The following is a 14,663-nucleotide window of genomic DNA, read 5'->3' as shown; positions in this document are numbered from 1 at the left end:
CAGCCTGCGGAAAGTGATCACGCAAAGCAAGAATGAAATATTTACTTTTATGAAACGCATTTCTTAAAGAATTTGAAATGATACAAAAGAAGAGCAATTAGGCAACAAACGCATCCTAAATTTTTAATCTGGGAAATTTAGAATTAAAACAGAAGGTAGACAAGTTACCTTGACTTGCAGTAGAATGTGAACAGAAACAATTAAACATTAATACTTGCATTTCACACTTGAGTTTCTGCTGTTGGCATATGACGTTTGATAACTGATGCCAAACAATGACAAATAGTTGCAAAGATTAAAGGTGGATCTTTTGAACTCAAGCATTCTAACAAATGCACAATAAAGTAAGAACTGAAAGCAGTGTTATCATATTTCACATTAACTTGCTGCTATAACAAAATACAATCGCGTAAGTTTCCTTTTTATCCTACCTAGGACTACCCTATCTTGCTACTTTCCAGTGTGACCTACTCTAGACAGCTAAGACTTTCCAAAAGTCCTAAAAGCCACAGTAGGACTTGACTAGAAGAGTTTTGTTCCTGTCATGAAACATAGGCACTTCAACCTCCGCATAAGTTAATTACACAGTAATTATAATGAACACAACAGGGCTGCATCCAGGGCAAAGAATGTCAGAAATCTTTGCACAGTTAGTCACATTCTACTCTGAAAACCTTTTAAAAAATACTTAAGAGTCACAGTCCTCAAGTCTTGGAATGATTTCCATAAACTTCAGTCGGATTTCAGTTAAGTTACTCCAGAGAGTGACTTGCAAATTGGAGCAGAGCCAAAGGCATTCTACAAAATCTCAATCACAGGGAAAAACATACAATTTCAAAATGTTTCATGGTATTCACATTTAAATTTATAGAACCCTTCAATGCAAAGCCATTCATTTTGCTTTCCTAGGATATGCCCAGCTACTAGTCAACACAGTTCAGTTGTGCTCCACATAAAGTCAGACTGCAATCCTATATGCACTTACCTGAGAGTAAAACCACTGCCCCAGTATGACTTATTTCTGAGTACACATGCATAGCACTGCGCTGCTAAGCATTCCCCCCCCCCCATGGGGCAAATAAACAACTCTCTCTTCTTTTCACATTGTAAACAATTTACCCATTTTTCTCTTGCCCATAAGACTTAGTGGTTTGTTTCTGGTTCTCCTGGGAAAAGCCTGTCAGACAGAAGTAATTTTCATAAGATAAAAAAGTTTCAAGGTTAGCCCCTGTGCATACACCTAATGGCAGGTACAGTGGATTGGATGCCCAAAAATATTGAGCATAAGCTGATGGCCCTGATTTGCAAACAGCTCAGGAGTTTACCCATTAATAAAACAGGTAGATTCCAGAGCCGTTCTTAAGCTCCTGCAACAAGCTGGAAAAGCAGATCTCCATCTTTTGCAATTTAGTTTCTTCTTGTACAAGGCTCTACTGAAACCTGTACCTTCTGCATCTTTTGATCCAATCCCATATCATTTAAGCAGATATTTCCTACCTGAAAAAATATTTTGTTCAGAAGCCAGCTTTCTGTGCTTTCCCTACTCCCAATTAGCATGCCTCACACAGATCTTGCATGATGGCTGGTAACAACACTGTGAGGTGTTTCCAGAATGAGTTCTGAAACCCATAGTATTTCTCCTTCACCTAGTTAGTTATATAGGTTGGTATTCAGGTGGTCAATTTTGGAGTTACCTTATACTGACTTAGTTTGTGCTAAATGTCACTGAAGCTAGAAAGAAATGAATACTCTACAGACAACAGGAGAAAGAATAATAATTAACAAATAGATCCCCCCCTCTCTCAAATTGTCTAATGGGACTGGAGCAAAACCCATGGCATAGCAAAAGGTGGTAGACATACGAAGTTCAAGTCTGGCTCAGGGTGGACATTGTATTTGGTTGTGCCCTCTCTGTTCATTTTTATCATAAAAATGTGAAAACAGATGGAAGCCTCTTGCCAATGATGAAATCTAGCAATACAATAGTTTGGGAGGGAGGGGTTCACTAACTACAAAATTTGCACTGTGGCTGCCCTATGGTTTGTTACACCCACAAGAAAGAGAGAGATCTGTATCCCCAGAAACTATACTTCTTTTTATCAGACGAATTAAGGAAGACACTGGTAGTTTCTCTGTGCCATATTTTAAGAGTGGGTATCACCCAATTCTGCCTGCCATACAGCACTGCCATGCCAGCAGTGAAAACTATTTGAAGCTACTCACAATTATATGAGCAGGGTTACCAAGTGCAAGAATCTGGATTTTTACACACACACACACACACACACACACATACTCACACTGCTGATGTTAAGCATGTTGCTGTAGGGCACTAATAGCTGCTGAAATAAAAAGCACCTGGTGAAGTGCAAAAAACATTACAGCACAAGCAAAAGGTGTATGAGGAGAAGCCTCCCACATGTTTCCACCCAGAGTGGAAAGCACATTCAAGAACCAAGGCCAAGAATGTTTCCAGACCCAGGTAATAGAATCCAGAAAAAAATAAGCCATGTGAGCAAAACATAAGCAAGTTCCTCACATCACTTGTCTTCTGCTCCAGTAGAGAATAGCACAGGCATAAGCAAAACGTGTGTATGATATATCCGGGTATGGTTTAGCAGCAGAACAGGACTACCACCACAGAAATGTTTATAAGGACCGGGTTGTGGTTGTAGAGAAGAATACTGGCAGTGCAACAGTTCCTGGTACTGAAATCCAGTTCTAGAGCAGAGCTGCAGCTCAAAGTCAGGTGGTAGGGTGGGGGAAGCACAACCAAATGATATGAGCACAAGCTTTGTGTACAGTTGATCCCAGAGTCAACCCCTGACATCTCCAGTTAAAAAGTTCTCAGGCAGAGGAGTCTTCAGTCCCATTGCCTTATGTAATAAGACTGCTGCAAACTCAAGGCGGTGCTGTGTCCATGGACAAGTACAATACTGTTAAACCAGGTCTGAAAGGATGAGGCAGTGGAATGTTTTAACGAGGCAATTCGTTCAACTACGAATCCATGAAAAAGGTGCAGAAGTGGAGCTCTGTCCTGTGGCTGCATGGCAGGGAAAGGAGAGAATAATCTGCAACATGGACACCTGCAAACTCTTTTGACAGGCACAGCTGTAAAGAGCTTTCCCACAATCTTTTCCTCTTGAGATACAAGTACTAACACTTCTAGTCCGCACTCGTTTTTGTCATAAGCTCCTTTCCATAAGGAGGCGGAGTTTCCAGGCTTTCCGGAAGGGAAGTTATTTTAAAAACAACCAAGCCCAGCAAGACACAAATTTTGACCGAACTTCTCAGCAGTTTCTTGCTCGAATCAAAGCGCTTGGGATTTGGCTGTATCCGTGCACACAAAGTAAGTCACCAGTTCTCCTTTCCCCTTGACGTTAATAAGTCCTCGGCACTCGCAGGCATATCCCAGGTTCTCCAGTATTTTGCAAGTCTCTTCTGTAACCTGTGCACAGAAAACACATGAGTCCATTCACAATTCAAAGTGAGCATTTCATCCCTTTCAGGCCTAGCTACTACTCCTGAGCATGCAAAATAAACAAATAACCACAAACATCAGAAAGAGAAACAAGGAAACCTCCGCAACAGGAATAAACTATACAGCTTTTCCCCAACCTCTTTCTTGCTAGACAGTGAAAGATCTGGGCTGCTCCTGGGGAGAAGGGACTCAAGAAGCAGGCAGGGTAGGTGAGATGAGATTAAAAGGCAATGGAAACAGTCACAATGACCTCCTTAGTTCTGGGTTTGGAGAGGGACTCTTCTTATGTTCTAATCATTGTACAGGTTTCCTTCACCCCTCTGCCCACTTTTTTTTTTTACCTGGATTTTCCCAAGTTCTCCTGTACTCTCCATTCTACTGGCAACGTTGACTGTGTTTCCCCAGATGTCATACTGCGGTTTGCGAGCACCAATCACACCAGCTACTACAGGGCCATGGTTTATGCCTGCAAGAACAGGAAAGGGAAGGTTAAGATGAAATTTTGCTTTCTGCTCCTGTGGCTTCTTGCCACAAGAAGAGGAAGGTGCTGTATGCCAGCACGGGAAAATAAAATCACAAGTTCTATTCAATGGAATGTGTGCCTAAACAAAGGCATGTCTTCAGAATCCAGTGGGATGCCAACACTGATGGGGCTTCTTGTATCTCAGCAGGGAATGCTGCTACTACCCTGTGAAGAAGTCCACCTCTATGTTATTGTAAGCTGATCAATAACTGGTCATGGCAACACTATCTGGGTTCCATTAGCTAACCGGACAGTGGAGGAGGTCCCAGGTTCAGTCCCTGGAATCTCCAGGTAAAATTGGGAAAGACTCTTGTCTGAAACCCTGGAGAGCCAGTCAGTAGTGAATACTCAGAGCAATGGTCATGCTGGTTGGGGCTGTAAGAAACTGGAGTCCAACCACTCCCAGCTGGGAGAGACTCCTGCCTGAAACCCAGCTGGTCAGTTGAGGCTAGGTGGATCAGCTAGGTGGACCAGTGGTCTGAGTGAGAACAACACAGCGCCTCGTGTTTCTGTACTCTGCTTGCGGGCCTCCTACAAGCATTTGATCAACTAGAGTGGCTGGGGAAGCCCAGCCAGATGGGCGGGGTATAAATAATAAATTATTATTATTATTAATTATTATTATTAAACAGGATTCTGGACCAGATGGACCCTTGGGTCTGATCCAGCAATTCTCTTTTTATGTTCTTTGGTTGTGGTTCCTAAGCAATAGTGTAAATCACGCTAGCTCTGGAGGTAGTAATGTTTCTAAATACCACTTGCTGGAAAACAACGGAAAGGTGAGCACCCTTGTGCTCAGATCTTTCCTGTGGGCTTCCCACAGATATTTGGTTTGCTGCTCTCAGAACAGAATGCTGGATTAGATGTTCTTCTAAGATGTAGTGATTTAAAAAATCACTGAATATGGAAGAAATACAGTGGTGTCCCCAAGATAATTCAGCCTGCCCCACCGCTTTTTGGTGGGGGCAGTGGATTGAACTTACCAACTCTGAGACGGAAATTGTTGAATGAGTGCCTGTTGATGCCATCCAGCTTAGTCATCAAAGCCATTGCAAATTCCACCATGATGCCAATTTGAGCATGCTGTCTTTCCTGGTCCTAAGCAATATTTTGGGGCAGGGGGGAGAGTGTTAAGAGGATCTTTGCTTTATGTTATTAGTGCAGGGGTAGGGAACCTGTGGCCCTCCAGGTTGTTTCGGCACTCATAACTCCCATCAGCCCCAGCCAGAATGGGTTTTTTAATCCAATGACATCTTGATGGCCAGAGGTAGCTACCCCTCCACTAATGGAGTGCAGATATATTATAGGCGTATCCTAGAACTGCAGGTAAAGTCAGTGGACACCTACATCCCTCTCTCTGCTTAAAGTAAGGTAAAGGGACCCTGACCGTTAGGTCCAGTCACGGATGACTCTGGGGCTGCGACTCTCATCTTGTTTTACTGGCCGAGAGAGCTGGCGTACAGCTTCCAGGTCATGTGGCCAGCAAGACTAAGCCCCTTCTGGTGAACCAGAGCAGTGCACGTAAACGCTGTTTACCTTCCCGCCAGAGCGGTACCTATTTATCTAATTGCACTTTGTGTTATCAAACTGCTAGGTTGGCAGGAGCAGGGACCGAGCAACGGGAGCTCACCCCATCACGGGGATTCGAACCACTGACCTTCTGATCAGCAAGCCCTAGGCTCTGTGGTTTAGACCACAGCGCCACCTGTGTCCCTTTTCTGCTTAAAGTAGCTGGTAGCAAAACTCACATTTATTTATTTCATTTTCTTTATTGCATTTATATCCCACTTTTTTCTCCAAGGAATTCAAGGTTCACATGGTTCAAGGTTCACATGGTTCAAGGAACACATGGTTCTCTCCCTCCTTCTTTAATCCCCACAACAGCCCTGTGAGGTAGGCCAAGCTGGGAGGCAGTGACTGGCTCAAGGTCACTCAGGGAGCTTCACGGTTGAGTGGGGCTTAGAACCCTGCATCTCTCTCTCTCTCTCTCTCACTCACTCACACACACACACACACACACACTATCAAAGTGGCTTGTATTTCAGCAGGTGACTTACCACATTATTCTCTTGGCCTGGGGTAACACAGAGTCCTGATGCTGCCATGTATGTACTCCCAATAGTTTTGATTTTTTCAACACCACTGAATTTAGGTTTCAGCAACAGCTGTTTGGAGAAAAAATGAGAAAACGATTAAAATCCAGGACCTGGATGATTCTTTGTCCTGTTACAGTCTTCTCACAAGCCAGAATTTCCAGTGGAATAAGCTAGAAAAGGGGAAGAGGCTATACTGCTCAAGATAGGGCTGGTTTTCCTGCTACTTTTTTTTTTACTTCATACCGATCACCAAGTACAAAATACATGGGAAGGATGTGTGGGTTTTAAGATTTGGTTGTGTGTTTCTGACATCCCCAATAGGTTGATTAATATGCCTGCATGAAGACACCCACCCACACCCCTTTCATCGTGTTTTGACCCTTGATGGCAACCCTTTCAAGATAAGGTTGTAGAAGTAGGTGCATCATCCTGCTCAAGCATGCAAATCAAACCATGGTTCTCTGGTTCAAGGATACTTTTCTTCATATGACACACTCCACCCAACCCCCTGGAACATAGGAAGCTGCCTTATACCCAGGTCAATTGGAAGGAAAACAAGGCTCTCAATAGCTGCTAGTCAGGATGACTATGAAGTATCAGATCCAGGATCAGAACCAGCATGCCTCTTGTTGGGGAACAAGAGTGAGGGAGGGCTACTGTCCTCCTGTCCTGAATGTGAGCTTTCCTGATTGGCCCCTGTGGGGAAGGGAATGTGGGGCTAGTTGGACTGATGGTCTGATCCAGCAGGGCTCTCAGTATGTAAGAACTCTCAGGCTCCATTAAGCCCAGTGTTGTGTTCTCTGACTGGCAATGATTCTCCAAGGTTGCAAGGCAGAGGTACCCCATAGATCCTTCTTACTCAAGGGTCAGGAACGTGTGGCCTTCTATAGTTGCTGCTGGACCACAAATCCCATCCTCTCTGTCCACTGAACATGGTGGCTGGAGCTGATGGGAGATGGGAGGACCACAGTTTTCCCCATCCCTAAAACATAGGAAGCTGTTTCCTACCAAGGCAGAACATTGGGTCCTTTTGCTCAATATTTGTCCACGCTGACTGGCAGTGGCTCTCCAGGGTTTCAGAAGGGATTGCCATCTGTACCTGGAGATGCCAGGGATTGAACCGGGAACCTTCTGCATTCAAAGCATGTGTTCTCCCACTGAATTATGATACACCTCTCTGCTGCATATCCAACCAGTCACATTTTTTAAGTGCTGCCAAGGACCTTCCTAACATGACTCAAGAAGCCAATTCTCTCCTCTGTGGAGAAGAAGATCTCTCTTCACTACACTGAAGTCTTGAGGGGAGGAGAATACTCATTCCTGGCTATTTACGGGAGGGCGGAGAGAACCAATCCCAACACCAAGAGGCCCACACAAGCTGCAAGAGGTACCTCGTCAAAATCGGCAATTATTTCATTGAGGAGTCGAAGGCACTCCAGCCCTTCCTTGTTGACATCACATTCTGTGTAGAACACCTTGAAGTCGGGTACTGAGGCAAACATGACACAGACACAGTCATAGGATTGATGGTACCAATCCTGCAGGAAATGCAACAACAGTTTCAACAATATCATTGTTCACTACCAGTCGCTTCCATCTCCGCATACAACTAAAGCAACACTGTCTAAGCACATGTAAATTCAAAGAAGTAAGTGTACGCTAGATGTCAGAAATCTCAGATCTACAATTTCTAGAGTGGTTTAGCAGCCACTCCTTCTTCCCAGGGAATTTTGAGAATTGTAGCTTTGCAACGGAAATTTGTTGCTATTAACGACACTCTTAACAAACGACAGCTCCCAGAAGTCTTTGGGGTAAGCCATGACTTTAAAGTGGTTGAGCACTTCAGGTGTATATTGTGAATGAGACTTAAGATTTATTTTGCTCTTTAGACCATGGGGCTTCTACTGCTTTGTCCTCGTGCTGTTTTCAGCATGCAATCTCTTAAAGATTAGCAGAGGAGTGAATGAAAGCACAATGGAGCAATGTAAATCTTATTGTTCTATACCTCATTTAATTTGTCCCCAATAAAATGGGCAGCGACGTGAGCTGGGAGCACATTCTCCAGCAGCAGCCGGTTCACGTTTTCCATAGTTTCAAACGACTCGTGTTCCTGTTTAAATTTATTCTTTTGTAGGCAGTCCAGACGACAGTAATAGTCTATCTGCAAAAAACAAATAAACCAAGGAATTATGAAACCCAGCCTTAAAATCAGCAAGCTGAAAATACCAGAAACAGCTTTGTGTATTTGCAGCAAACTTGTTTAATGCCTTGTGGGTTCAGGGGCTCCATGACATTTTTAATGTCCATGAAATCAGCTGTTCCTCCTTCAAAAGCTTGAAATCTTTTAAAATGAGAGACTTGACCAATAAGCCAAGTATTTAACCCCTGATGCCCCAAACTGCACCCCACACATTTTCTTCCCCATGCAAGCCAAGTGTACTAAGCCACAAACAAATGCCCATACTCCTGTACACGTGCAGCATTCATTAACTGTCTAACATGCTCCCACAAGCCACATTTCTATTTTAAATTGTACCTAATTATTTATCCCAAATCATTGTGCTGTGTTTCCCAGACCTGCCTCAGCTGTCATTAAGACATCATCATCACTAGTAATAGCCTCACAGATTTGATCTCTGTGCAAGTGGGACTTTCCACCGTTCAAAACCAACTGCCAAACTGAGGAAGCACAACTCACAGGCTATGGGCACTTCAGAACAAATCCTATAGTGCCTGATTTGTTACAAAATGCAGCAGATCTGGAAAACACCGCATAGTGGAGTATTTTTTTTATAAAAAACCCCACAAACTCTCCCCAGCTGCAGACTAAAATGGTACCATCCATTCTACCACTTGAGAACTAGTTATTTATTCAATCTTATTCTTATTTACTTAATCAATCTTCCCACATACCACAGTAAGAAGAAAAAAAAATTCGGAATGTCACATCACAAATAAACTGAAGACAGAAAGCTCTAGGCAAATCACACACCTATGAGGACTGAGTTGCCTACCTGTTTTGACAGTAGAACCAAGGTTATGTAAAACAGAGCCAGGTATAAATTTGTCATTATTCTTGGTTCTTTCATAAAAAACCTAAAACAAAAAGCAAACAAAACAAAAACATTCATTTTAAAAGCGTTTGGAACTATGTGTGAAACACCCATGCTTAAATGTTTGGAAATGCATCTCTAAAACGTTCAAAGTTTCAAGCGATACAGAGGTCTACAAACAAGAGTTTGCCATTCACAAGACATCCATCCACAGTAGATAAGAAATTAAATTACTGTCAAATATTGTCTCCTGCAAGGGGAGGAACACCCCTGGGTTTGTAGGGTTAAGTAAACGCCACTGCCATCCACTTCTGAGTTTGATACTCGGATAAATACTACTCTCAAGGGCAAGAGGTCAAAATGGAAGACAGGCTTGCAGAATTTCCAGCTCATGAAACAAAAATTATTTGATGGGGCTTTTTTCCAGTTTGAGATTTGATTGGGCAAATTCCACATTATGCACCATCTTGAACGGGTGTCGGAGAGAGAATAAGTTTGTAAACATAAAATACTGTAGTGGATCCCCCATTACCCTCATAGCACTACAATTCCCAGAGCTCCCTGTAAAGAGGAATTGGTTGTTAAACCACTCTGTAAATTGTAGCTCAGTGAGAGGGAATAGGGGTCTCCTAATGCTCTAAGCACCCAGGATTCCTTGCAGAAAGCCATGGCTATTTAAAGTCCATATTGTAGCACTTTAACTGTATGATGCAGGTGGGCCAAGAGAGAAAAGCAACGAGGTGACCTCCCAAGTTCATCACCGATTAACACAATGATAAGTAAGAAGGCCATTTAGGGTCTTCTCTAGTCTGATTTGGCACAAGGCAATTTCCTGTGTTTGCATGAAAATGGTAGAGTGGTTTAAACATCTGAAAATGCTTCAGGTAGGAGGAAGACGGTCTTGTGCGACATGTTGCAGTGACAGCAAATGCACTGTGACACTAGCGTAATCATCCACACAATACCCAATAACTCAACTTTTTCACTGGTGGAAAAGGGTTCCTAATGCAGCTAATGTCACCATGCTGCAGCATACTTTAGGTCTGTTCCCAGCTTCTTAAGAAACTGTAATCTACGAGATCACTTCCTGGAGCAGCAGTTTGCAATTCCACTAAGTTCACCATCAGCTTACAGAGTGTTGTTACCATTGAGAAGCAAGATACCGTACCTTGTGGTGGAGTCACTGACGTTGCTGCGGCTGGAGCACAAAAGCAGGTTGCTATTAAATACAATGAAATACCCAACGACAGCTCCTGACAAAAGGATAAGCTTCAGTTCAAAGCTCATTCGAAGGAACACAGAGCAGGCGATGAAACCCAGAAGGCAGCAGTAGGTATAATACTGGAACAGAAGAGGAGCGGCTTAAAAATATATATGTATATATATATATATAAATATATATGTGTATATGTGTGTGTGTGTGTGTGTGTGTATAAATAATATCATGGCACACTGATTGCCTATGTAGTCATGTCCTAGGTAAGGGCAAATTTGTCAATTTTGGCTTCTCTCAGTTTCTCATTTCTCCAATCCTAAATTCTGTTCTCCACATTTTCATATCTGTTTTTTTTTTTAATTGCAAAGTCCTCATGAAAATTCATACATATTTACATGAAATTTTATCCCCCACCCCACCCCTACCCAGTGGCTACATCCATTAGAAATCAAGCCAGCCCATTCTCTGCATTGCCCTAACTTGAGTTGTTTCTTGATCATGCTGGAGCACAATGGAATGTTGGCATTGGAAAAGCAAGGCAATCTCACTTTTCTGTTATGGCCAGAAGCCAATAGCTTTTGAACAAGTGTTGGTATTTTTTTTGAGCAATTCTCTCCAGCATGTATCTAAACCCATATTTTAAGTTCAAATTTACTCACTGAGTAGGTCTCAGCTTCAATTCTCAGCATGTCGCTGTTTTCAGAAGAACTGTTGCCCACCTGCTGCTTTGTTAGAGCAGGAGAGAAAGAGAAAGAGAGACTATTGTTTGTTGTCTATGTTAGGCCAGGCTCCATCAACATGCAGAGCAAAATGATTAAACGACAGGACTGTCTGGTGGTTGGCTAAAGAAAACATGGAGCTGTTGTGACTTGAACCATAATGCATATTTCAGAATGGTGCAGCTCAAGGATGAACATAGGGACACGGGAAGCTACCTTATACTGAGTCAAACCATTGGTCTGTCTTGCTCAGTAGTGCCTACACTGATGAGCAGCAGCTCTCCATGGTTTCAGGCTGGGGTCTCTCCCTACCTGGAGATGCCAGGGATTGAACCTGGGCCCTTCTGCATGCAAAGCAGATGCCTTCCATCTAAGCCAGCCTTTCTCAACCTGTGGGTCCCCAGATGTTGTTGGACTACAACTCCCATCATCCCTAGCTAGAAAGGCCAGAGCTCAGGGATGATAGGAGTTGTAGTCCAACAACATCTGGGGACCCACAGGTTGAGAACCGCTCACTAAGCAATGGCCCTTCTCCATGCCTTGATTGTGAGGCGGGCTCTCTCTATCTCTCAAGTGTCAATTTCATTCATTTATTTTTGACCGCCGCCACCACCACACCTTTTTTTGGCCAAGGGTTCTGCCATAAGTAATTTAAAATACAACCAAAGGATTCCAAGACTGAGAAGCTGAATAGATCATTAGGGTAATTTTTTTTATTAAAAAAAAACCCTCTTGTTTTGTTTTATTGTACACATGAAAGGAGAATTAAAATGTAACAGTGAAATGCAAAGAGAAAGGTAATAGAAAAGCTAGATGGTTAGAGCACCAATAATTTTTAAAAAGTTTGCATTTTAAATAAGAAATAGATCTCCGATCTTGGACTACTAAACCGAAGGTTATTAATATAGCAAACAAAACTTGCTTTTTAAAACTCACCAGGTTTGGTGTAGTACAGTTTCCAATAGTCTGGTCTGTGTGCTAATTAAAAAATTAGAAACTAGTTAGGAATTAAAATACATAGCTTTATTACAATACAATGACAGTTATCACCAACGTGGCCAGTCAGTGAAAGGATTTCCACTTGTGCCGTGGGACTTCTCCTCCCCCCTCTCCTCCTGTCATGTGTGCCCCACATCCTTCCCCAAATCTGCTTTGGAGAACAGTGAAAATGCCTATAAAGATTCAGGTGGCACGTTGGGAGAGGAAGGGGGGAATTATATTGCACTACTGTAAATCCTTGCACTGATGTGACAAGTTAGTGCTACTTAGGACACAATCCAATGGATAAGAGTCTTAGCTAAAACAATCTGCAATCCTGCCCTTTATGGTGAACAAATGAACTGGCTGATGCCAGTTGATAGATCTACCCACCTTTTGCACAATCCATACTTAAGGTTGTTGAAGCTACTAGTCATTATCACAGCTTGTGGCAATGAATTAAGCTCTTGAAATCACTTAGTCCCTTAGTCTTACTTGAAACGTTAAGAACATAAGAGCTTGCTGAATCAGTGGCCAACCAGAGGCAGGTGGGAAACCAGCAAGCAGGATTGGAGCACAAGATCACTCTCCACTCTCCCTTTCCAGAAACTGCTTTTCAAGAGCATTACTGCCTCCAACCGTGGCAGCAGAGAATAGCCATCATGGTTGGTAGCTGTTGAGAACCCTTTCCTCCATGAATTTGTCTAAGGCTCTTTTAAGCCTTCTAGGTTGATGATCATCGCTGCCTTCTGTGGGAGTGAGTTCCACAGTTTAATTATGTGCTACATAGTTTAAAATTCTGCAGAAGCAGATCATTGTTGTGCAAGAGAATGCATAGGCAGGTTGCTGGTAGTTCTGCTGCACAACAGATCGTGCAATTCCTCTGTTGCGTAATATTAAAACTCACCTGTCTGCTAGTGCAAGAGACCTTCTGCTAGCAGGCAGAGAATGCTGAGGAAGTCTATTCATTTTTTTTATTCTCTTTGCAACTGTTTTTTTGGGGGGGTTGCTTTAGAGTCAAGCGGTGTGTAAATTTTATGAAATAATAAAGAAAAAAAAGACTAGTGAAAGGAATTACCAAGTTAGAAACAGCTAGGATTAACAGAGAGCCGATTGCAATAGTGGCCAGCGGGAGCCTCACAGCTGGCATCGTCTCCATTTTCTCTGAAAGTGTGCGGAGATAGCAGGCTGGGGGCCACTGCTTTGAACAGGGTCTCTGCAAACAGACGACAGAGGCACAGCATGACACATAAACATACCAACTCTTACCTCCTTCCCCACAATCATGCTGCCCAACTGCACTGGCCAACTGCAGGGCCTTCTCAGTGGTGCCTCCCTGTTTGTGGAATGCCTCACCTGGTGAGGTGTGCCTGCCTCCCCCACTACTGATGTTCAGGAGAAATCTAAACTCATTCCCACTTAAGCCGGGCAGACAATGGCTGATAGATATTGGCCATGGCAACCTTGAAATTCGTAACTGTAAATGTGGCCCTCATGTTAGCAGTTCTTAGGATCCAGATCAACAGCCCCGGGTAGAAATAATACGTGGAGATTTTTACAAGCACGGCTGGTATTACATTTACCCCAGCGGATAAACAAATTTCAATGCAAATGCATTTAAGGCAAACACACGCTATCTGGCAGTACAATTTTCTTTTTTCTTTTTTTAATGCTTTGGACATTTTATTTTCTTTTTCTTTTTTACTTACCCAACAGTCATCAGCAAAGCACACACACAAAATTAGCCCCATTATGATAGCTACGACCCCAAATGGAATCCCTAATTTTGACGTTCTGAAAGAGAGGAAGGGGTGGGTGGAAACAGATGATGCAGAGCTAAAGAAAAACGTTATTCATGCTTCGATAGTCGTGAGTTTCTGGGGGAATATATAATCCCTTTGATCACCAAGTTGCTTGCAGGTTTTATTTCTGACTTTCAAAGCTAATTGAGCAGCACTTCCCCCCCAAATCTGAAATGTTATAATCTCTCCAACACTCTCTGTTTAAAGCATTACATTTGCCTGCAATTAGCAAGGCTGTTGGTTCAGGATATTACCCAAGGCAATAACACCCTAGCACCAAAAAGATAAGGAGGCAAATTTCCTTGGTTCCGCATCTCCAATTACATACCATCTCTCTATTCATTCCTGTCATCTAGAGCGGGAACATGGGCTGCTAATCGGGGCCATCTGGACTCCCATCTTGGGCACAGAACCATAATCTGGTGGAACAGTACATGCTCTGCAAGCAGACGATGCCAGGTTCAATCCCTTGCGGCTGCTGTTAAAAGGATCTCCCAGGTGGAAGTGATATAAAGGACCTCTGTCTGAAACCTTTAAGAGCTAACTGCTGGCCAGAGGAGGCAGCACTGAATCAGTAACAGTAGTGCAATGGCAAACAGTAGTGTAATGCAGTGGCCTGGGCCCACTCGACCACTTCAGTTGGCGGAAGTGGAACTACTGCAGGAGGCCCCCCATTACCTGTCCCACCTTTGTAAGAACTCGATCATATAGTGAAGGAGGATTTGCACTGTGGAACTCTCTGCCTGTTGAGATCAAGCAGGCACTTTTGCTATACCCTTTTCGGTGCCTGCTAAA

At 43.1% G+C, this 14,663-nt stretch overlaps 1 protein-coding gene across 12 annotated transcripts in view; it reads right to left on the bottom strand.

Moving 5' to 3' along the window:
* Positions 1 to 97: 97 nt before the first annotated feature.
* Positions 98 to 14,663, bottom strand: part of ADCY7 (adenylate cyclase 7) — a 90,943-nt gene continuing 76,377 nt past the window's right edge. For 6 of the 12 annotated variants that reach the window (XM_083750467.1, XM_083750469.1, XM_083750466.1 and 3 more), the window contains 12 exons: positions 13,776 to 13,860; positions 13,145 to 13,282; positions 12,025 to 12,066; positions 11,029 to 11,091; positions 10,322 to 10,494; positions 9,115 to 9,196; positions 8,106 to 8,261; positions 7,492 to 7,638; positions 6,062 to 6,169; positions 4,988 to 5,102; positions 3,823 to 3,947; positions 98 to 3,448 (listed from right to left, as the gene is read on the bottom strand). In XM_083750467.1, coding sequence (XP_083606593.1) covers positions 3,311 to 3,448; positions 3,823 to 3,947; positions 4,988 to 5,102; positions 6,062 to 6,169; positions 7,492 to 7,638; positions 8,106 to 8,261; positions 9,115 to 9,196; positions 10,322 to 10,494; positions 11,029 to 11,091; positions 12,025 to 12,066; positions 13,145 to 13,282; positions 13,776 to 13,860 — 1,372 coding nt within the window. In that variant the 3' untranslated portion in view covers positions 98 to 3,310. Of the gene's footprint in view, positions 3,449 to 3,822; positions 3,948 to 4,987; positions 5,103 to 6,061; positions 6,170 to 7,491; positions 7,639 to 8,105; positions 8,262 to 9,114; positions 9,197 to 10,321; positions 10,495 to 11,028; positions 11,095 to 12,024; positions 12,067 to 13,144; positions 13,283 to 13,775; positions 13,861 to 14,663 lie in introns of all 12 variants that reach the window. The other 6 variants (XR_014567089.1, XR_014567091.1, XR_014567090.1 and 3 more) reach the window with 3 other exon arrangements.

Source organism: Podarcis gaigeae (assembly GCF_964106915.1).
Source record: "Podarcis gaigeae genome assembly, chromosome: 8".
NCBI lineage: Eukaryota > Metazoa > Chordata > Lepidosauria > Squamata > Lacertidae > Podarcis > Podarcis gaigeae.
The sequence above is the reverse complement of the archived record's forward strand: the minus strand, read 5'-3'. Positions and strand labels throughout refer to the sequence as shown.